This window comes from Falco peregrinus, chromosome Z, assembly GCF_023634155.1.
Source record: "Falco peregrinus isolate bFalPer1 chromosome Z, bFalPer1.pri, whole genome shotgun sequence".
Lineage (NCBI taxonomy): Eukaryota > Metazoa > Chordata > Aves > Falconiformes > Falconidae > Falco > Falco peregrinus.
The window spans coordinates 19,211,281-19,236,011 of NC_073739.1; the positions used below are offsets into that span (position 1 = coordinate 19,211,281).

General features: G+C 36.9%; 1 protein-coding gene across 1 annotated transcript in view; it reads left to right on the forward strand.

Moving 5' to 3' along the window:
* HSD17B4 (hydroxysteroid 17-beta dehydrogenase 4) overlaps positions 1-24,679 on the forward strand; it is a 67,994-nt gene extending 43,315 nt beyond the window's left edge. Inside the window, exons 18-24 of the mRNA XM_055790440.1 lie at positions 3,268-3,337; positions 6,650-6,756; positions 7,070-7,156; positions 10,953-11,042; positions 13,012-13,150; positions 22,351-22,478; positions 24,260-24,679. Coding sequence (XP_055646415.1) covers positions 3,268-3,337; positions 6,650-6,756; positions 7,070-7,156; positions 10,953-11,042; positions 13,012-13,150; positions 22,351-22,478; positions 24,260-24,349 — 711 coding nt within the window. The 3' untranslated portion in view covers positions 24,350-24,679. The remainder of the gene's footprint in view (positions 1-3,267; positions 3,338-6,649; positions 6,757-7,069; positions 7,157-10,952; positions 11,043-13,011; positions 13,151-22,350; positions 22,479-24,259) is intronic.
* Positions 24,680-24,731: the final 52 nt, after the last annotated feature.

Below are 24,731 nucleotides of genomic sequence, written 5' to 3' on the forward strand. Positions count from 1 at the left end.
ATCTGTTTTGTTAGTGAAGCACAAGTACTTTTTACTACAGTAATTTTGAAAAGTATTTGGTAGAAATATTGTCTCCCAAGTAGTGCTTATTATTACCCTCATTAAATGGCTAGTTCCTTTTACAACTTTAGTAAGGAACAGCTGCATAGCTAGAATGAAGTTGAGATTGAGCTTAAAACAGAAATTAGTCCTTATTTACCATAAATAAATAATTTATTTAGTAATGCAAGTAAATGTTACTTAATTTGAGTTAAACTTTATTACAACAGCTTCTTTGTGAAAATAGCCTGACAGCTTTTGTAAAAGCTCCAATTAATAGAAGAACGAAAGTGAGACCGTAGAATTTTAATTTAGTTAAAAAGTCATTTAATTATTTGATTTAATTATTTTACATCTGGCAGTTTTTATTTTCTAGTTCTTGAGAGTGGTGATTTGCTTTTGGACTCTCGAAAGAAAACCAGTAATGAAGGGTGGTACTCTGTAGAATTCTGTCAGGAGCAACTCTCTTTAAATTGTCCGTTTAAAAATTTTGTTTAAGGAACTAGGGGTCTATTCCTCACTGGAAGTTCCTTTCATAGTGTTACAACTTTGATATCGGTGGCATTAAGGCTTTAGACAGCTCTTAGCAAAGAAGCTAGTGGTACATCAGAGATGCTCATCTCTACCTTTTGACAGTGAAAACACAGTTTTAACAACTACCCAGGGGAATATCGGAGACAGTGAAGACACAGCAAGTCAGAAGAGCAGCACGTGCATGTTATTCTCTGAACCCCCGCTGCTGTGGGTTTTGTGTGTGTACGAGTGGGAATGTGGTTGCACTCAGTTGCCCATTTTTCTTCTATTTGTGTGAGAACTTGGAAGTAGTGAAGGGAGCAGGTAATCTCCATGGATGGTAATTGTCAGGCTGTTTCCGACTGTCCCTTCCCACTCAGCACTTCAGCTGCCTTAGTGGTGTAGTAGAGTGTAGATATTTACATTATCTCAGTTTGCTTTCCTGTTCCACCCTGAACCAGCACTATGTGTTTCACCACACATTCCTTGGGTGCACCCTGTAGAATGGCGTCTGCGGTATAGGATCCCTTGTCAGTCCGTTGACTTGCTTTTTGGACTTGATTGGGCTTGTACATTGCTAGCTGGAGAGTCCTGCACTAGACAATACTGTCTTCAGGAGGTCTTGACTTTATTCTTCTCACCAGGTGAGATAACTTTGCTATTTCTACTTCTTGGTGAGGCTATAAGATTAATTTGGGTTATATGTTCCTTCAGCAAAACATTTGCCCTCTCCTTTGTCCCTTTTGGAAGGTCACACTTGGACCCATCTGAACTGTAGTGTTCTGTTAGTATGAAATTTCCAGTCTTTACTATATTCCTAAGAATTTATAGGATCAGTTAGATGATAATTACAAAAAAACCCCCCAAAAACTATATGTTCTGGGCAAAAGTAGAATTTACAGTTACAAATTTCAGGTCCATTGATACCATCTTACTGATACATCTTTGTTTTCAAAAGAAAGAAGTGTTTCAAAAAGGGTAAACAACAATGTAAGCAGCCATGGAGAAATATTGTACTTATCTTTCTAAGACTTGCATACTTAAAGCTATGGTGCAGTTTAGTATTTTTTTTCTCACTGTTTTTAGCGCATGTATCCAACTCTCACACCAGAAAGAAGTGACAAGCTCTTCTACATTCCACCATAATTGAGACTCAGAACTCTTGCTGTATTGATGAAGGCTAGCAGGACATGTGAGAGAGCATTAGAGCTTAGTGTGAACGCTGTATGTACTTGAAGAAGTGGACCTGAATATTAACAGATTAAAAATAAACCAAATGGATTATGGATTAAAATGATAATATGAGTTCAGAACCCTTCTAGTTACACTGTCCTTTGCTTCAGATCTAACAGAAGAAACGACGTTAGAAATATATCAGAAAACGCTTCCTTTGGAGAATCTTTCTTTTCTTTTCTTTTCTTTTATTTTCTTTTATTTTCTTTTCTTTTATTTTATTGTTTCCTTTGAGAAATCTGTTAGCTTCTTTCCTCCAAACACAATTTAGTGCAGTTTACCCTTATTTGGATAAACATATGCCATTTTTTATGATCCCAGTCCAAAGTGCTGGGAGAAAATAATTAGTGACAAGGGGTTCCAAAGGCCAGTAATGTGCTTGAGTGAAATAAAATTTGTTTTCAGTTTAAAAGCTCCTTTCAATTAAATTCAGGTTCATCATGCCATCATATAAAACTACTAAACTTGTGAAATGTTCACTGGCATTAGTTAACGTGACACACTGATTTTCTCTGTACTTTTGGGGATGTCGTATTGCAGAGTACTTCACAATCATTTAGTCACTGGATTTCACTGAAAACTGATGATAAGGGAGTAAGTTTTTAGTTCAGAAAGGTGCACAGGCTGGCATGTCACAGCTCTCATGTTATGGACTGCTGGCCACTGTAAACATACAGCAAATACAAAATTTGGTAATGAAAATGCTAAGGCTACGCAGACAGAAAACTGAAGTACTGTAGCCATCTTCATGATTTCTCAGGTTTATTCACATTCACAGTATATGCAAACACTACATCTGTCTGTCTCTACTTTTTACTAGTATAAAAGATTATTTGACATGAAGCAAAAGTCTTCTAGAAAGCTTGGCATGTTACCCTGGGGTTTGTTTTAAATATTGGGACGAGCTACCCATGGAGCTGCTAAGAGGGAAGTATATCACAATCATGTTACTCTTAAAAGGGAAAGATAAGGATATTTCTGAACTCTGTAAGCTAAATCGAATGCTGAAAAAGCATGGTAATGTGTGTTTAAAAAGAGAAGTTTTCATATGCTTTTTTTTAAAAAAAAATTGTGGATGAATCTGTCATGGTGAAGACTCCTTTAAAATTACACTTCAAGCTGTAGAACCTAGGGACAAATTCTAGAAAATGCAGTATTTCCCTGTTGCCAAATTTTAGTGAAACTGGATCTGTATGTCAGCAGAGTAGTTGTTTTTTCCTTCCTTCCTTTAAGCAATTACATGATTTTTTTAGGTACCAAGACCACACATAGTTCTTGGCACATTTCCCTGGAGCTTTGGCAGTTTGTCTGCACCATAACATTTAATTTCCATTTCACCTGCTTTTTTGTAGAGCATGTTATCGAAGGACTAGTAAAATAGAATGTGGTAAGTTTGTTAAACTGTGATAAATTTTTTACTAACTCCTGCTTGTTTCTACCAAGCATGGCTAGCCTCCCATTTCTCTTTCTCTGTTTCTGCAGGCTGCCTTATATCGGCTAAGTGGGGACTGGAATCCTTTACACATTGATCCAAGTTTTGCTGCTCTTGGAGGTGAGCTGAGAGATATCATTGTATTAATATTTGGACAAAGAATGATGTAAATGTATTTTTAATCTTTTTTTTCCCCACTTAGTCTGTAAGTCCAGCAAGCTGGAAAAAAGTGCTGCTTTTATAACTGTTCTTAGAGTCACCATTAGATGTCTTCAGAGTTCTGCATGACACTTCTCTTTAAAGCATTGCTTTTTGGAGCTAGGAATATGGAACGATGCTTGGACTCTACCTACAATGGAAACCTGTCTGCTATCCTATTTACCTTTTAGAGCTTATTTGTTGCCACTATCCCATCTTTACAATTTCTGTTTCATAAGCAGAAATAATTGACTACCAAAAGCTTCTGAAGGAATTCCATAAATTCTTTGATAGATAATTCTTTCCATCTAATTAATTTTGAGATTATGTTGGCCTTGGTAGAATTTTTTGTGCTTCTGTGTAGTCTTCTCGATCCCAGTAAATCTCAGGAGAGCAGGGGAGAGGCAGTTTGCTAGCACTTCTTTGCTATAAAACTGCTAGTGCGGTAGTTTGTTCATTTATATAATGCTACGTGCCAAAGGAACAGACCATAGGCTATGTTAATGGATTCTTGCAGACATGAAATCCCTAAAGAAGGTTCTGTTTTCTTAAATCTATGTTGTAAAGGTATTTTTTGAAGTTTTTTTCAGGCCTTGCTAATGGTATAATGTGATTACTCCAGGCAGACAGCAATTTGATTTATGTAAGAAATTTTCTGGAATGTGTTCTATCATCATAAACTTTACAAGAAAATACTGGTCTGCAATGATTGGTCTTCAGTTTTCTGGTGACTTTTTAATATAGAGCTATCATTGTGTGGTGTTCTTACAAAGATAAATAGAGCAGAGCTGTGCTTCTGTGTTCAAATTAGATTTAACATACTTCAACAGTGTCCTTTTGCAAGTACATCATAATTGTTTGGTTAACTGTGTTTTCTATGATTATCTGTAAATTCTTGTCAATAAATAACAGTAATCAAATACCGAAGTCCATAAAGAGATTTTCCCAGTTTATTAAACCATTGTGTGTGTTTGTTCAGCTCATGATTTTGGATAAATATTTAGATGGAATCACCCAATTACTCTTGAAGATGCTGGAGGAGAAAAATACATGTTTGTAATTGAAATTCCAGTGTTTAGAATAAACTATAAGAACCTTACAAAAGCAGAGGACTAGAAATCTTCCAGTGCTCTTTGTGTGAGCAGGTAGCTCAGACACAGTGAAAAATGAAATTAACTCTGTAGATGAGGTAGTCCCTATGTCTGAGCTGAAAACCACTATGCTGGAATTTTGGAACTGGGCTACTCAAATACCTATACTAAATGCAGGTTCAAACAAAGAAGAAAATGAGTCTAAGTTTTTTCTTATTTTTTTCTAGTAATCAAAAGCTTTTTTCTTTTGGCATATTCACACACCACTTTGTCTTTAATCTCTGTAAACGTGCTGTTTTACTCGCTGTCACCCAGCGTGCACTGGAAGCAAGCTTTCAGTGTAATGTGCTCAGGTCATTCCAGGATTATTGTCAAGCCTTCCTGTGGGTAATTTTTCAGAGGAGATATGCTACCTCCTGTATATATTCTTGTGCCTTTAGTCCTGTAGCTTGTATTTCCGAGATATCAGTAAGTGAAAGCAACATTTACTTTGTTTTCATTTTAGAGAAAAAGCAACTTGATAGCCTTATTGATTTGAGTATGCGTTAGTTTTATAAAGGAAATACTGGGGAGAATAGGACCATATATATTTGTCTGTTTCTGATTTCTGAAAATAGTGGTGGGTTTTTGTTCTTGCATAGTGAATTGAGCTAAACTTTTAAAGAGCTAAATGTCCCTATAAAATTCTGTGTGAGAGATACTGAGTACTGATATTGTTATAACGCCAGTAATGTGTTTTAGAGTTGACTGCATGCTATCTTTTTGCTTTCAGAAATAGTCGGTGCACAGTGTACAAAAAAGAAAGTGCTGTTAAGAGTGTACATACTCAAATATTTTACAGGAAAGAAATGTCAGAATGATCAGAGTGGAATACTTATAGCAAAAAAACAGACTCATGCTCCTTTTAGCCTGTCCTTCTGTCATATCTCGTCTCCTAACTTAACAAGTCAAAATTTCTGTTTCTCATCCTCACTCCTGATAGTCTTCCCTTTGGGCTGTGTCTCAGAATTCCCATCTTTCCAAGCATTGAGTCCCAGTGGCTTTTTTGTCTCTGTCTTGAAGGTGGTTTCTTTTTCTACATCTTTCGATTCTCTGCAGGCTAGACTTTCTCCTGTCCCCTCTTTTTTGTTTGGTTGTTTTGCTTTTGCTTTTTTCTTGCAGCTGTTGTCCCTTTGGGCAACTTTTCATGCTGTGTGGATGCTATGAAGAGTTGTTTAGAGCTCAGTAAAAACAGACTGGCAGCTGAGAGTGGCAGATGAGTTCCAGGCAAGGCAACTGCTTTCCCAGCCAAAGCTGGACAGACCTGTTTCGAATCCATGAGCTCTTGCAAGTATGATCAGTTACTGTTCATATGCCCTGTCAGGTCAGAGCAACCTGTTAAAGGGTCAGAACATACTCAGTACAAGCAGCATCTTTAAAACTTAACCGTTGCACTTCAGCAAATCTCAGGCCAGTTTTCAAAGCTTTGTTTTGTCAGACGTTGACAGGCCTGGAAAAAGATTCAGTGCTAATACAAAGATTATCCGCTGCCAAGGTTCAGCTCCTGCTCCAAACCATAGAAGTGTGAGGAAACCTGACCTAAAATGTCAGTATAAAAAAAACACTGTAGTTTTTTTTTCTTCTTTTTTGTTAGATGCCTTCAAAATGAAATCTTTTCAGGGTTTTTTCCACTTGTAAATAAAGAAAAGTTAATCTTGAAATGTGTACTATATTTGAAGACATTTGGCAACCACGAGTAGGAATTACAAATGGGAAGCATCAAATAATCTTAGTATCACTTTTTAATCGTTAAAATACCTCTTACCCTTGATATCCATACTTTCATGTAACTGTGCGTCTGGTGTGCCTATACATGTATACTAAAAGAGCCAATCTCCTAGTTTTTAGTTTTGTCACCTCTACAGACAGGGACTAATTTTACTTGTCTTACATAGCATATGCGTTGTTGGAGTGCCAGTTCTCAGTGAGCACTTTCCCTTGCCTCAAAGTAGAGGAAACAATAAATGGTAACAGGCAGTTTTTCAGTGAGATAGGCTAAAAAGAAAAAAGGAGGAAAAATACTATGAATAAAATATAGATACTTATAGAAGCAACATGCAAACACGTAATATTATAAGTGCTAAAATGTTACTTTTTGAAATAGGATTTAAGAAGCCTATACTTCATGGACTATGTACCTTCGGGTTTGCTGCTAGAAACGTTTTGAAGCAGTTTGCAAATAATGATGTGAACAGATTCAAGGCGATCAAGGTCTGTGTGTTCATTCCTTGCAGTTAATTTTCTTGATTTTTCCGGTTTTAGTGCCAGAAAGCCACAACACTTTAGGGTGGGAAAAGGCTTTTGCACCATCTTTACTCCCACAATTGCTTCTACTTATTGCTGCATGCATTTTAATGCCTCAAGTGTGTTTACTTAAATATTTAGGCTTTCTACATTGCTAGGTGACCGTTTTTTCTCTTTGTTTTTTCTTGTTTCAGTAGACCCTATGCTTTTAAGTTTTGCATGTACATATCACAGATCTGTTCACACCCCCACTTCTTTTTTTTTTACTTTTTTATTTTAGGTTCGCTTTGCAAAACCAGTCTATCCAGGGCAAACTTTACAGACGGACATGTGGAAGGAAGGAAATAGAATCCATTTTCAGACCAAGGTCAGAACGAACTCACTGTTGTGGGCTTTAGAGAAAGATGTGTTGGCTGAATGACTGGGTATATGAAGGGAAGTGGCTCATCAAGCACACTAGTGAAGAAGGTTTTGTAAAAAAAAAAATATGCGAACAGAATGAAATATTCTTACATATTTTATGGTGTCATTAAGATTCCGATAAAGATACTATTATGTGCATAGGACTTAATACACTCCTTAAATAATATGAGAACTCATTTCGTTGTATTGCATTTTGTGTTTGTTCACTGTGGAAGAGCAAAAACCAGTCATTCCCAGGTCAGCATAGTTTGTACTTGTTTTCTGCAGCGAGTCATAAGCTTGTTTATACATCTTTTTTAACATTTATTTATCTTAAGTCAGCTCCTGAGAGTTAGTTTATGCAGGTAAACCTCCCCAGATTTAGCTTAAACTGAGTTAAATTTGAGCTGCATCTGTGGAGAATAGCTACAGTAAAACAGTTTGCACTGTTATAAATTCAGTTTTTGCATTATTCTGTTTTCTTTGGCATGTTAGCATTTTGTGTGGGTATCCTGTAATCTTCTCCTACACTTGGTAGGATACTTACTGGAAACTAAGAGTAAAATACTCCATGTGGAGGTGAAAAGTAAATCCCTATCACTTCTGTTGTAGCATCCTGTGATACTGTCACTTTCTTAAACTGTGATTTGCTACAGGTATTTGTCAATATATGTTGGTTTATGCAGATGCAATTTACAGTCCTTTGGCTGGCCGAAGTTTTGCAACCCCGTCTATGTAAAAAAGTGGCCTGCTGTTGATTAGTGAGTACAGCAGCAGGGATAGTTGCAGCTGCGGAGGACTGGACAGGAAAATTCAAGTGAGGAGAGTCATCCTAAAGTTGTAGGATTGCACTTTCCACAGGAATACAGCTTTGTGGAATGAAAGTTGACTGAAGGAGGTAAATCTTGTTGGCACACACGATGAGTGTTGGCAGCTATAGAATTTCTGAATAACAACATCAAGGTTACTATGTACAAACTCTCCATCTCTGGTTACTAGTAGGAAACAAGACAATTTGGTGCCTCAGATGAGCTCTAGAGATAACTGTATTGGAGATGGTGTAGCTATATTTAAAAAGTACTACCGCCCTGACCTGACAGAATTTCTAGACTTCAGGTTATTTACTTTTGAGGGTTTGCATGTAGAGTATAAATTAGCAGAATTTATTATGTACTTCCAAGTCCTTTGGAATTTGTAAATAGAGTGGGATGTTTTGTTGTGCTTAAAGGTTGGAATTTTTATTTTGCTTGATTTAGTAATTGCTAATGTGTAGAGTTTGGGGGAATTTTGCTACAGTTTTTTTTCCATAAGTGTGGAGTAACATTTTAGAGAGAAATTAAAATGTTTAACAGGATTATAGAAAACTATCTTGTTTCAACAATTAAAAATTATGCAGAATTCTTTTTCTTAGTGCGTATTGGATTAGTCTGAAACAAAGTATCATCGTCTTTGTAGTAAACTCTGGTTAAATCAAACTTTGATGTGCTGGTTTAAGTCCATTTTCAGCATTGTCTGCAGTAGCAGTGGGTGATAAGCTGTTAGGCATGATTTGAGTAATTGTTATTATGTAGTCTTTCTGAATTAATTTTACCTGTGCAATAAGCTAGGCTGTGATACTGGATATTCCTTCACTTTGGCTATTTATCATATAACTCTCTGTATGCATTGTCGGTGAGTCATTTTGCCATCTTCTGTTTGCTGCCCTAAGTCAGAATGGTTTGTCAGATCCCTTAAAGACTCAATGCTAAAGGAAACCCATTTTCTTCTCCGAGTTAACTATTTAAAAAAATTAAGATAGAAGGATATCCAGGTGGTTTTTGTCTTTCTTCTTCCAAGCTTTCTGGTTTTACATGCTTAATTTTTTTTTTCTAGTTCAAGTTGCAGTGTAAGGCATGTGGAGGTAATGAAACTGTCTAGATGAACTCTTGACAACTGCGTATCTGGCTCAAGGAAAAACATTTTAGAACACTGCCTTTCTCAGAACTATTTATGAGGTAGCATTAACAGTAACTTATAACACTGAAGGTAAATTTTCAGATAAATTGAGATTTTTCAACCATTTTGTGAACAGAAAAACAGCCATATATTTTGGTATAGTTTATGAAGAAGCAAATAATTACTTTAAGGAGCTGTGTCATGTTAAAAGAGGTCCTTGAGCCCTTTATGTTTGATCAGCCTGTCAGTTTCCCAAGAAAGACAAGACCCCTGTGCCTGACCAGTCTGTCCACTACCTGTGTTTTGAGAGCCCACTGTATCGGAGGGTGAATCGACTGACCTATTCAGGGACCCACACTGACAGTGTCACTGAGTGAAATCCCTTATATCAACTAGTCAGATCTCCAAAGACTTACACAAAATGAACTTCAGCTGAATGTTTTTATTATACAGAACACAAGTTTGTGACAGAATAAGGTTCAGACATCCTCAATGATAATACACTGACTGCAAAACAAGCTTAAAACAATACACCCAACAATGGCTAGCATGAGTTAGTCATACAATAAAGTTCTTACCCAGTAGGCGTTCCTATGGGGGAGGAGACAAGTTCAGCCCATCAGCTGATCCCAGAAGTTACGGTGGAGTCTTCCCTAACTTCTCCCCAGCTTTGCTTACTTTTAATGCTTCATAGTACATTGCATATTCATTATCATACACAGGATTGGTTACAAGTTTCTCGCTTCTAATGCAAATTAGTATGCATCCTCAGATAGCACTGCTGAAGTTCTTCACTAACTACGCGTGCTCCACAAGTGGGGTTTTTTCCCTCTTTTGGGGGGGGCTATTTGAGTCGGAGGTCACGATCTCTCACTACCACAATTAGCTTTGTTCTGCTTTCATCTAATTTTCGGTTGATGTCTGTGGACTGCAACACCTTATCAGCTTGTCTCCTTTTACAGCTAGAGGTTTCCTTGCTTGAAGTCTTCTATCTGCAACAACTCAGATCTTTTCATTATCTGCTCTTTGTTTCTCATCCTTACCGGGGCTGACTCCCTTGATTAGAAGTAACAACTTTAGAGCCACCCTTTTGGAGTTACTTCAGTCCAGGACCGCATTGAGGGGGAGCTTGAGTGACTCCAGTCATACATGTTTTTGTTACTTGTTGGTATCGCGTGCCCAGTGAGGTGTGGTAGTACTTTGGAGGCAGGTGACTCTGCGATGGGGGTGTGTGTTAGTGTAACAGTGAGATTATTTCATCTGAGGAAAGTAATTTTGCCACAGTGGTTGGCTCAGCAGTGAATATCTCATAGATTCTTCATTTGGGAACTGCTGTGCAGCTTGTCAGCTGTGTGGTGCCATCAGGTCCCCCTTCCTGCAGGGAGTACCACAGAGTACCACTGGCCATGGGGTCTCCACTCGGCTCCACCCTCCGTTACTCCTATCAGCAGGTGCTGGGATGGCAGGGTGTGTTGCTTAGGGAGCTGTGGTAAAGTAGGTCCTGTGCACGCCAACCATCCTGAAAGTGATGGTTTACCCTAAAAACCTTCCTGTAACACTGCGCTTCTGTTAGGTCCCAGTTTTCTCTAATTCCCCCCCCGAAGTAATGTTCCCACAAGCTGTTTGCAAAACATAGTATGCTAGCTTGCCTGAAGGTTACAATGCATTTATAGCGTGGTTGTTTTGGTTTTTTTTTACTCTGGAACTTTTGTGTTTTTTCTTTAATCTTTGATTTTAAAATGTAAGGAGGACTCCTTGGTTGCCCTTCTGTTGTGACTTTTGCAAGTATGTTACTACTTTAATGTGTTTTTTTTCCCTCACCACAGATCAAAGAGACTGGAGAAATTGCTATTGCAGGGGGCTATGTGGATATAGTACCAGCCTTGGATAAGCCTTCTGCTCGGGAGCCTCTGAAGGTAAGGGGAAGCAGCAGAAGTCTTAACTTGCAAAGCAGCATAGTTAGGCTTTGTTTTTGTGAAAAACACAGGAAAAATACTTAGATCACTGACCAGTCTAATTTGCAGTACTTAGATGAGTGTATGAATTCAGAGATGTAAACACATTGTTTTTAAGATACAGAGGTTCATGGATCTATTTGAGGGGAAAAATACAGACATTTTAAGATGCACAGGAAGGCTGATGAAATTCTATGTGCTTGCTGCCAGTCGAACTGTCAGGATAAACATCATGCTATATATTACTAAAAAAGCGAGGCATGCACCAGTGAGGGCCACAAGTTTTGAGCACTTGCATAACTTAAGATTGAAATTAGTTGCTATAATTTGGGGCTGTACTTCTAAGACGAACATTTTGTTTTTATTTTGTGGGTGTAAAAGATCAAACTCAGTGTAAGTTGTAAAATTGTGTGACCTTTCTTAGATTTTTCAGAGAGACATGGGGAAGGTGGCAGGAAGGCATTAGAATAGAAAAAAGGAAAATGAGATAGTGTACTTATAGAAAACAGTTTTTTCATTGAGTCATTTTGAAAGAATGCTTTCATGGCTATTTGTGCATGTCATTAGGCCTAACACGCAATATGTACTTTACATATTTTAAAAAATCCTATGCATGTATGCATTAAGCCTTGGGTACTGGACTTGCCACAAAAGATAGAACTGTACATGCAGTGCTGAGGATGTCTGGGGTTCTTAATGTCATCCAAAAGAAACAGGTGCACCAGTGCATTGCCTTAATAAACTATATCTTTTTTCCCCATTGATTCCTGCCTGCAAGGGATGAAATTTCAATGTTTCATTAAGTTTCATAAGTTCATTCAAAGTTTATTAAGTATTGAGATAGTTATATTCATATTAAGCTTGTGATATATTCCTGGAATTCGTTTCTTTTTGCTGGTAGTGTTTAGTCCTCTGATATTCTGCACTGTTGCCAGGTCTGCATTTGAAGTTCAAACATACAAGCATTAGAACTTTTCAGTGAAATAATTACAGAGTTTTTTGATTTTTTAGTTAATATGGGCAAAGCAGTTACTTTTCCTTAGGCTTACTCTGGTAAATTAAAGTGCTTTGGCAGAAGTTTGCTGACAGAGGCAGATATCCACCAGGGGAAAGTAGCTTGAATGAGTGAAGATTGGCAAATTCAGATGTCATCAGGAACTCTGTTATATAATGGAGAATGTTAGGCTTAACCGAAGAGGTGGCAAGACAGCAGCGTAAGGAGTATTGCATTTTGGTGAGCAGGTAGGTACAGCAGAACAGCTAAAGCTATGAGAGCTTCTTTGCTCCAAGTCCAGTTAGATGAAAAATGTCACGGAACATCTTCTTAAAGTGTAGCATTTTAACCAGTACAAATACTTGTTAAAGGAAAAAATGAAAGATTTGTAAAATAAGGCTTGTTTGGATAAGTCGAAAATGTAAATGTAGCTAGTCCCGCACTTACATGATAAACACATTGTGTGTCTACACTGGAGGTCTGACTGTGTTCATAGTGCAGTATGTTTTGAATCTCTTCCATGTTAAGTTTAAGTAATGTACTTGTGAAAACATTTTTGTGTTCGAAAAACTAATATGCTGTTCACCATGGGGAAAGGGCCAGTGGTTATCCTCCAAGGGGAATAAAGGGCAGTTTAGAAGCCCTTAAGTCCCTAATTGTAAAACATATCTGAAATTGTAGTGATAAATGACAAAAACTGCACAAGCAGCATTTTAAATAATTCCTAAGGAAGAGTCCACGAAGCATTTTCTGCTTGAATGTACTCTTTAATGCTGACAGTTGCTAGAGGTGATTATTTGTGGTGGAAGAAATCTCAATTGCATTTAATAATTCTGGAGTAGAGACTCTCCTGGACACAATGCTTGAACTAACAGACATATTTAGAACTTTTTAAATGGAGTTCCAATTTTAAATTCTTATACTTCCTTTTTCAAGACTTCAGGGCTGCAGAGTGACCTTGTGTTTGAAGAAATTGGTCGTCGTGTAAAAGAGATTGGAAATGAATTGGTAAAGAAAGTAAATGCCATATTCCAATGGGACATCACTAAAGATGGAAGAACAGCAATGCAGTGGAGTAAGTTGTAGCTTTTACATTATACCCTGATGCATTTTTTAATGAGGTGTGATTAATTATACTTCTGTTTTTAAATTAATTAAACTAGTACCTTGAAAGTAAGCATAAGCATAAGCATCACTGGGACCTAAAAATATGAATGCAAAAGTGACAAGGAGGTCAGATAGTGTTTGTAATGACATTTACTGACCGTTCTAGGAATGTAGTTCTGTAACTTGCCTATCTAGATATATGCATAGGCAAACCATCCTCTGGAAAGATCTTCAGTGCATTTCTGTTTACATTTCCGGAATGGATCACCACTGCACTTAGAAAGGCAGGCTAAATTAACCTACTAGGAGCTCTGTGTTACAGTAATTAATCTGCTGGTGATGTACACACTAATTGATCTAAACCAAGTGTTTATTTCTACTCTATTGTTCTTGTAATTTCAGTGAAAATATAGACCTATCTGTTTCCATTCAAATTTGCTGAGGTCAAGGTTTAATGAAGGTATAATGATGCTTACCCCTTCGTTTAAGCATGGGACTGGGTTAATGAAGAGAGGCTAAAGCTTGTAATAGCAATGGGTCAGAGAGGAATCGTTTCCTGGTAAAGTGGATTATACAGATATGTGCATTTGTCTGATGGGGGCAAAACTGCTTACTCAGGAAACCTGTCCTCTTAAATTCTTTTGTGCTAAGTTTCTAAGGACATGTGTTTTTACAAAAAGCGGTCTAATTTTAGTAATTAGATACAGTTTTTTGGAATTATTTAGGGTGGGTTTTTTTTGCTGGGGTGTCCTAAATCATTGTGTCTATTAGTAGAATGTAAAGTTTTTCTAAAGGAATAAACCATAGGCAGGTTGTAACTTCCATTTGCATTTTTCTGGAGAAATGCAAGTCTTGGGGTCAAGTCTGTCACGTAGACTGCTTCATTTTAATTGATCTTAATGGTTGGATCCAGTCAGAACAGTTGTGGTGGAGATACAGATGAAGTAGGCTGCCCTTTGACAGGCTGGGGAGAGAGACTGACATGCTGATAGGTCCGATCAGGTCTGCATTGTGCTTTGTCCCACACACTGTGACTTTTTTTGTCTTTGCAATGGCTGTTCTCCATAAATGGTTATTGTGGTTAAGAAACTGCTCATACTTTTACAGAGAGATTTAGAAACCTGTGATTTCACTTTCTCTTTTCCTAATGTTAACCAGCAGAGATTCCGAGTAGCGGTCTGGCAGGCTGCTGTTACATTTCAAGAAAAATATCGTACATAGATTGATCAAGATAGTTCTGTTCTACATGTACTACCTTTTAAGCTAATTTTGAGGGATAATGGGTGGTTTTCATTTGGATAGCAGTTAATCAATATGTTGTATACACCTGTATAAATTATGCAGGCTGAGTATCTATACATCAAAATGGGAGGGGTGGTAAATACTGCGTAATTCAACTCAAATCTGTCTTAAAACTCACTCCTGATCATTCTTACCGTCTGCAGTTTTCACTTTTGCACTCAGTCATTTGAATGATGGGCATTCTTACAACCTGGACAAAAGGCTCATGAAGTCTTTCATGTGTTCCTGCTTACATTTTTAGAAGATACATTAGGAGTGCTAAAACTCCAGAACACTTGAAGTGGATACTTGTGTTTGTTAAGAGAATCACTCTGCACATTACCTCAGTCATGTCTATTGTTTCATGTATAGCTAAACGTCATATAAGTGATGGTCACGTTTATAATAACAAGCAGAAAACTGTCTTCGAGATAATTTATCACTGTTTTTGATTTTGGAACAGCTTTGTTTGTCAACCAAACTCAGTATTACATATGGTCAAAGAATGGCAGGATAAATCAATGGAAGAAAAATCTGATGAGGAGTGTTCAAGACATGAATAGGATTTCTCATTTAGAAAGACCTTAAGGTGCAAACTGCTGAACACAAAACAGGCACACTTAAAGATTTAGGCTAGAGCAGTGGCCTTACATGCCTCCTGAGACCAGGTTTCATTAGTGGGGAAACAGGTGGATGTTTTTACTATTGTATCCAGAGTGAGAGAGTACCCCTGCTTTGAGTAAATCAAGAGTCAGCTTTTTCTGGTTTTCAGTCAAAGCTTGTCCTCTCTTGTTTTCTGCTGAAGCAGTTCCAGGAAAGTGGTGCCTTCTTCCACTGCTTATTTCCCTAGCTAAAGATAATAGATAATATATATTATATATATATAATTTATATTAATAATTTTCTTATATATTAATAATCTATATATAATAAAGAATAAATAGATAGAACTTCTGTTTGTCTTGTTTGCTCTGCTTCTGTTGCAGTGAACAATATCTTTACTTTTATACGAATTTGGAACTACTTAAAAAGCTCCCTGTGGGGTGGAGGGTGGTGGAGTTTAAACATCTTACTACTAGGAGCTTAAATTAAACATTTCCAAAATCTTGTAAAAGATAACTGCAAATCTTTATATAGTGTGGTGAGTTCCTTCAAGTTTAGGTGTCAAAACAGTGGCTAGCGTTACTGTAGTCTTTATGGTGTAGTAAACGTGTAAGACTGGATGTAAGTATCTGGGTGAAAAGAAGGGTGCCTGTAGAAAGTCGTGCTTACTTTTCTCCTCAGGAATGTTGGTAGGCAAGTACTGCCTTTGTATATCACTTTTTCAAAGAACTTCCGGTGTCATCTGATGGTTTTCTGCATATTTTTGTATGTCTTTGAAATTTCAAGCCATTAAAAGATGAATAAAGTAGGAGTTGGTTAATATTAAAATAAAATAAATTAAAAATAATTGTTTATTATAATTGAAATATTAAACTAATTTAAAACATTTAAATAGTTATATAAACTCACTGGCAGTGTTAGCAGTTGTGACAACTGTAGTGTCATCTCTGACAATTTGTCCTTATGTGGATTAATAGCATAATACCATTGCTGTCAATTAACTATAATGATATATTTCTAATGACAAGGTATCGCTATCTGCATGATGGAATTTTTGTTTTGGGGATTTTTTTAAACACTATTCTGGTCATTAAAAAACAAACCCAAATAAGCACAAGGCAAAAAAAAACCTTCCAGAGGCAAGCATTCAAGATTTGTGAGCAATTGTCAGCTTTTTTTTTTTTTCTTGTTTGCATACATTATTATTCAGTATTCAAAAGCATCATTATGTGCTGTCTTTTCTACCAGATGCTAGCATAATTTATTTTGCATGGTGAATGTGGAAGAAGAGAGTAGTTTGTGGCTTTGCATTCAGAGGAAGACAGCTTTCTTACAGTTAAGGTATTGTCGATAAACTAAGAGATTTCTGACAGATTTTTGTATGGTCATCACCAAGACTTTTGTAATGCACACAAACAATGACAGCCAATTGAGAATATGTAACATTGACAATGCCATCTACTGACTCAAGTGCTTGACTTTTTCTGTTATTAATGGTTTGTAAGCTTCTGTACATAAATAAAAATTCTAGCCTTTGACAGTTTTTTTACTTTAAAAACTGAAGATGATTGTGAGATGTAACCTTTGCTGTAGCTTGAATTTAATTATGTGTCACTATTCTGAGTGGTTTCAAACCTACTTCAGATTTTAGTATTAGTAAACTCTGTTGGTAGAACTGCACTTCTTTATACTACATATAAATATGGTCCTCTGATTATTAGTTGATCTTCTGTGTACAATAATTCTAAATGTTTCTTAGGTGTTATGCTAAATTAGATTATAAAATTTTTTAATTATCTTTCTCTCTTTTCTAAAAGTAAAGTTGCTGTTTTGAGAGCTAGATCCCATAACATGCATAGTTAAAATAAAGCAAAGAACACAGTATTACATTGAAATTAATTTAGAAGACAGTTCCTGTGAAGAAATACTACATACTCCTTCAATGTATGGTCAAAATTCTTGACATATTATCTCTGAAACACCTGAAATGTGAGGAGATAGCATCAAAAAATCCCCCAGCATAATCTAATTGTTCTATTATTTATCTTATTTTTAGACCTCATTTTCAAAGGGCATCCCGGGCCTTTACAGGCAGTATTTATAGTTCTCTTGGGCTACCTGCTAAGCCTCTTTCCCTTATGAAATTTGTTATGTAGTTGTGCTGGCCTGTCTCTTATTTTTTTGACTTGTCACTTTTGCGCAGCTTTGTGCTGTTGTGAAAGCTGCAGCAATTGGCAGCACTAGAAACAATCTGGGCCCTGCAGCTCATTGCTGTCTTACTCAATGATTGTAGCTCCAGCATCTTCTGCTAATGTCCTTGAGCCTTTTGAGATCTGGGAGGGAAGCAGATGAGAGAAAGCAGCAGTATTAAGGACTGCTCTGAAATTTGTTCTCATGTACACAGTTGTTCTAGTATTTTCCAAACTTTCAGGAACCAAAAGGGTTTTTCTAAATTTATATTTATACTCAGTGTTTTGTTTTAATTGCAACTGTAACCTTTTGATCTCTATTCTCTGCAGTAAGCCAAATTTTTGTTTATTACTTTCAATGAAGTGGGATTTCTGAATGGAAACTAGTTTTTATTGTTACAGAGACGCTTCTTGTTGGTAGCACTAGTACCGGTAATGCTAGTCTGTTTAATTAGCAAACTTCGTTAGAACTACTTTTAAGTAGTTCTCTCTGGATAGTGTGAAGCCATGGGGAGATACAGAACCATTGATCTTGCACTCAGTATAGGAAATTCTGGAGAGCTCATTCACTGTCTGAACAACATTCAACTGCAGCCACTGTCAACTGGTCTTAATTAGTGGTATTTCTTTATAGAAGCAAGCTGTTCTAATTTAAGAGGATGCTGAAAATTGCCTTAAGAAGGTAAAGCAATACAGATTTTGGCAGTATCAAACCCCAAGGAATAAGCTTAGCAGTACTGGAGGTATCTTTTCTTATTTTTTAATAAAATTCCTAATTGAGACACACACCCCCCCCCCACCTTTGACTTCTCCAGTTGGCTTCACTACCTAAAGCATGCATTGCTCTCTCCTAAATATTTATTACTGTACAACAATTTTTGCCTTTGTTTTCAATGGTTATAAAATATGTTGGGGTTTTTTTGGGGGTGTGTGTTTACTTTATTTTGGCTTCTCTTTCCATAGAAAAAGACATGACCATTGATATTTGTTAGCTGATGGTTAATGGCTCTCTAGAGCAGTACTCAAAAGAGTTTACCCATCTGTTGCTTTTCATCATGCTTTTGAAGACACTGCTGATGGCAGAATACACTTGTCTTCCTTTCCAGTTCTCAGAATAAAACTTTGTTAGGAGAACTGGGGAAAAATTGTTATATGCAGTTGATTGTGAATATCTGACGAATTACAGAGAAACCGCTTAATAATTTATGATACAGTATGACTTCAGGCAATGAAAAGTGGGTGACACTTTGTTCTGTTTGCATTGAGGTTGAGTCCTGTATTGCAGTTACGTACCCTCTGTAAAGCAGAATAAAAACTAAACCAAAACAAACAAAGAATAGTCTGACCCCTTAGTATTTCTGTCCTAGAAATGGTAAGGCATTCTTCGAAGGTAAAGCAAAACCTGAGACCCAAATCTTAGTTTTTTAGGCTATTTGGCTACCTGCTATAGAATGTCAGTGTCTAGTGGTTTAGCCTATATATATATATTTATAGTATTTTTGACCTTTCTGTTAACGTCTCTGACAACAGCATGTTATGGATGATAATTATTCATAGAAATTTAGTTACTGCAATGTAACACATATACAAGTAAAAAAAAAAAAAGAATGATAACTGCTGTTTCATTCACTGAAACTGTTTGATTCTGCTTTTCTGCCAGGTGTGTAGTACTATAATTTTACATTGATTTTATTTAAAAGGGACTTCAGCTTTTAGTTTATGTCGCTACGCGCAGTATTGAGGAGTACTATGCCTGTGTTTCAGAGTTCTGTTTTTGTATGGAGTGGATCAGCCATGTGGATGGCTAGGAGAAGAGCTCTTTATCTGTAGCAACTATGGAAGGCTGCATGTTTGCAGGAGCAAAGAACACTGGAGACACCTTCAGACTACTCATCTCTTACTGCTAGCAGTGGAGCTGCAATAGCAGTGCAGGAGGTAGTTGCCTGGCCAGCTGCCCAGGACACCAGCCACCTGAGCACTGACATAGCTACACCAGTACGATGTCATTATCAAGCTGGATGCTGCAATTGTAGTGCAGCATGCAGCCTGCAGGGTTGAGACTGTAGCTATGACCATGGAGACAGTATCCAGGAGATGTGTAGAAGTCACATGCAGGTCACTTGCATCAAGACCATTTCCTGCTACAGCAGGCAGCTGTTTTATATAGCCTTCTCTCATGAAGTTGTATTTTACAAGAAGGCACCCTGTCTGGCCATCTTGGAAAGCTAGAATTTTTCTGCTCTTACGGTTGGAATCTGTTCCGGTATTCAGCTCATTTCTTTCATTGCTAGTTTACATCCATGTGTCTGTGTGCCAGTGCTGTAGTTCAGTCTCTGTAGTCATCTGAATAGTCTAGGCTAGGTGTACATCAGGAGGTGAGAAAACTGATCACGTATGGTTCTAATTCTCATCCCCCCACACACACCCTGCATTTCAGCCCCACACAAAAAATGAATGAGCAAATTTTTGGGCTAGTTTTCCATTCTCTACGAGGAGGGGAGTTCCTTTCCCTCTTAAAAATACCAACATATGGTGTATTTTGGATCACACTTTCTCCAGTGTGATTCACCTGAATTCACCCGCTAGGGCTTACATATCAAGTTTCATGACTTCATTTCTTCCTGCTATTTCCTTTGAGGGTTTGGGTGCCTTTTTTTTGGTCTTTTTTTGACTGCTTGCATTGGAGATGTCATAACTCGTTTATGATAAAGCTTAAAAAAAAAGGGGGTGGGTTGAGTAACAGTAGAAGGTCCTTCGTGTTTTTGTGAAAAAGACAGTATATGTTGTTACAGAGCTCATCTCTTTTGTGGCTGCTCTGTTCTTTCTTTTTCTTTTTTCTTCCTCAGCAAAAATCTTAATGTTCTTTAAAAAGAATAAAGAGGAAATGGAAAGGATATATTAATATTTTGGGGAAAAGGACATACTATTAGGTTGGTCTTGTTTTTTAATAAAATTTCTAACAAGTTTTGAGATTAGTTTTGCCCATGGAACCATGATTATGCAAGGTTTACAAGCATATTTGTGCTTTGAGAGCTTAAATTTAATTAAGACATGGATTGATAACTGATACCTTTGAGACTTGGATAGGAAATGGAGAGCAGGGATTGTAACAATGTTGTGTGGACTGTATCCAGAGTAAAATACAGCAGTTGTTAGAACTTGCCCGAGTCACTAAACCTTTTTAATTTTAACTTTTTGTTGTCTAAGCATTACAGTGCGGAGGCTGATGAATGGGTATTATCAATGAGCTATATCAAAACTGCTTTTCCAGCCAGTGCTTAGTGAGAGGAAGAAGAGGGTCTGTTGTGTCTTGGGAGATGTTATGTCAGGCTTTGAGCATGTGGGTCCTCTTCTGGAACAGTTTGGGAGAGGTGGCAACAGCCAAGAAAATGAATGCATGAAAAATGAAGCACAGGAATGGATTCATGCTCTTTTGATTTCTAAAGTCCAGAAGTAATTAAAAATACATAATTAAGAATTGTAAGCTTCCCTGAAAACCGTGTGTGTGGTTTGTGAATTTATATGTGGGGCTTGCTGCTGACCAGAGCTATTTGGCTCAAAGGGAGCTCAGTTTGTCTGCATTGGTATGGTTCGTAATATTGCCAGCATTTGAGTAGAGGTATATTTTAAAAGCATGTTGATAGTTAAACTTGTTTAACTTAATCTGAGGAGCTGGTATCCACTGTGAAGCTTGCATTTTATGATTCAATGATAATTATTTTTTTAAAAAAATAATAGTCTGTGCCTGCATAACCAACAGGAGCAATGTTTAAAGGCTTTGTTACAATTCTGGACTATGCAGTTTCTCTTTCAAATCAAAAAAAAGTGTTGCCCAGCTCCTACCCACAAACATAGGAGGTATAGATTGTTCATCTGGTGCTCAGTAATTTATTTTCTTTCTTCTCCTCTTTTTGCATCAAGTTAGTGTTGTCCATTAAACCTGTCCCTGAAATTACAATTTACCTTAAATGAAGTGGGTAATTATAATGCAGTATGTCACTTCTCACTAAGCATCATTGTACACTTACTTCCCCTTCTAGTTTTGTTGTAACTGGGTAAATATTACTTAGATCAGATTTCAGAAAATCAAAGACTTAACTCAAACAGACAATAGCTACTCCCAGTCTATAGTTCACCTTACTCTTTCAGAAAAATTATTTGGAAAAAAAATACACATGAGATAGTTTATGGAGAAATAATGTCTCCATAGTTAGGCCAGTTTGTTAAAAGTTGTCAGCTAAGAGAAACCAACTGGCGTTACTAGTATTGGCTAGGCAGCCATGATTCTGTGATTAGAGATGTCATGTCCTTATGGAAATGTCATGTTCATATGGGAACATCCACTTGAATAATGATTTTATTTTGTGCTTAAAAAACGGGGGGCGGGGGCGGGCCAAGATTAAAAGGTGTAAAGGGAAAGACTGGGAATTTGCAAAATCTGAGAATGATTTGGCAGAGCACATCCTGCCAAAACATTCCTGTAATATTCTTCTAAACAAATGATGCAATATGTGGTAGTGTTAGCCTTGTAATAGATTGTTTTGGCAGGTCGTTTGGTGTGGGAAAAGAACACTCTGAAGCTTCAGACACTGTAAGGAATTTTTGGCATTTCAGAAGAGAAAGACATTTTGGGCAAGGCTTTAAATGCTCTTTGCAAGAAGCAGAACAGGGAAAATGCAGCAGCATATTTGAACACCACCGCCTTTGCCTTCTTTGAATATAGGATGCTGGTTTAAAATGTTAGAGCTTTATCACCAACTTTAACATTTCTGCAGGAATTGCACTAATTAATACCTTGTGCATCTTAAGTGTTGTTTAGAAATGGTTTCTGCTATCTATGCAAGAATTTTCAGATGGTAATCCTTGCTGTAAACCCCCCCCCCTTTAGTAGAAAAAGAATTCTTTCTATCATAATCTCAATTATTATCTTTCATTAAAGAAGAATTAAAACCCTTTCATTTTCTAAGTGGCTGTTAAACAAGATTTATATTTAGATTGGATGCTTTATAATAATAGATAAGGAGAGCAGTGTTCTTCAGACTGAAAGTTTTATCTTTATTTTTTAAATAAAACTATCTTTGCCACTTATTCTCAGCAATTGACTTAAAAAATGGCTCTGGAGCAGTGTATCAAGGACCTGCAAGAAGTTCTGCTGATACCACCTTCACTCTCTCGGATGAGGATTTCATGGATGTAATACAACAAAAGACCAACCCCCAAAAGGTAAAACCTGTGCGTCACACACATACTCATTTGCATGGGGACATATTATGTGCCTGAAGTCAAGCTCTGGTTAATGACTGCATTCTGAAATCTGCAACACTGGATGTCTTCACAGTGCAAACCAGAGTCAGATGAGGTATAACTGCATCATTACGTTACACTGAACTAGTCAGAAGACGTGATGAGGAATTTATGCCATCTTTATCATCTTGAGACAAAGATACCTCAATGACATGGAGCCCAGCAGTAGAAAATTGGTTATTTGTTTCCTGACATTCACAATACATGATTTGTAAGGTTAGGGTTTGACAATTTGATCATTCAGGTTGTTTTGATTGGTCATGTTGCAGAAAGTTGGTATTTGTTGCAGTATTCTGATTTACTGCTACTGCTGCAGCAAAGAGAAATCTCAGTGCGTGCATGTAGATCCATTGAAACTGGTCAAAATTCACCACACTGGGTAGATTTCTTTAAAAAGGTGTGTAATCTAGGTCTGCACTTTTAGCTTCTTGGACTAATCAACTGTTTAAAACTACTAATTTTACTAATGAAAATTCCTTGTGTAAAAGTAAATTAAACTGTCATAAATTTAATATGTGAGCTTATAAATTAAAGACTGAACAAATTAAAACTTTAATTAAGGTCATCCTACATGAAATAGTTCCTTTTCTTTGATCCCAAGCAGTTATTGTTGGAGACTTTGATTGTAAATTTGGAGACTAGCAAGGATGGCACATGTGTATTATAAGTTCTGTATACCACATGAGTAAAATCCTTTGTGACCCTCTATATATAGCAGGCGTAAAGCATAAACAAACAAGATATTGATGTGTAATCTTCAGAATGCTAAAGAATAGTGGTTGCAATTCAGGAACATTATCTGTTCTCAGGCATTAGTATTTGAGTTTCTGTGAAGTTTTTCATCTAAAGAAGCTCAAAACATCTATTCAAATTCTTTTCTGCTGGCTCTCTTTTCTTATTTGAATGTATTTCAAGTTAATGGAACTATGCAAAAGCGTGCTGTTTCCGAACTTTCAAACAGCTTTCTAATTGCAAAGCCACAGCGAAGCAGAAGTAGTTTTAAAAAAATGGTAGAAAAACTAGATTGAAACAGCCTATACAGCTCTTTGAAGTAGGGACAATAAAAATGTAATATACCAGCATTTCAGTGAAAATACTGGTTGATCTATGATTCTGCAAACACATCAAAATCTTGTTTAGTTCCTATTTGTTGCAATATGCTATATATAAAACCAGTGCATTTCTTGGGAATGTGCATGTACATACATTGTGCAAGTTCCTGTTTGGATTTGTTCTGAATTTGAGTAGCTGACCTTTTCATTAGGCCTTTAATTTTCATTAAATGGCCTTCTCATTCCATTTTCTCATTTCATATGAAGATGTATAGATATATAGGGAGTGGGGGACTGCAGGCTTTATTTTTGTGCCCTGGTGAGGTATTTCCATGAGCTGCTGTGGAGAAGTTTGTCTTACACCAAGAGACTATAGCTGGTTTGTGTTTAGTTTTTTTTCCTGAGTGATAGACTTGGCCTTTGCCTGCACTCTAGACAGAAAACTGTGATTCTGGATGCTATTAAAATTTAACTTGGATGATGTTTTGTTAATAACTAATCACCAATATTCATTGTGCATTGAAGTGCTTTCTCTGGAGCACTAAACAACCACACTTACCTTTGGCTTATTGTTTGGTTCTAGCAGCTTTTTGAATTGTGGGCGGACAGTTGAATATTTTTTTTCTCCCCCTCCTCTGCTTTTTGTAGGCATTCTTTTCTGGTAAGCTGAAAGTGAAGGGGAACATCATGTTGAGCCAGAAATTAGAAATGATCCTGAAAGATTATGCCAAGCTCTGAACCGCTTGATCATCTACTACAGCAGTGAAGAACTTCAGAAGACACAAACTTAGTTCAGAACCAATGATTGAAGCATTTGCAGGCTACTTAATATCATGTACTGATTCATTATACTGCTAATATACAAGCTGTTTTAATTGCTGTAGACAGAAAGTAATGAAATGAACATAATTGTTAATATTGGCCCTTTTTTATTGCTCAGCAGTGGTAGGGAATCATACTTTTCTCATTGCATGTCTTTAAATAAAATGTATGTAGTTCTTACAAAGATGCATATATTTCTATATTAATTCTGATGAAAATTAAACCAATACACCTCTTAGATATCTCCTTCTATGTCTGTCAGTCTTCATTTATGTTGCATTAGGTAGGCTGTCTAATT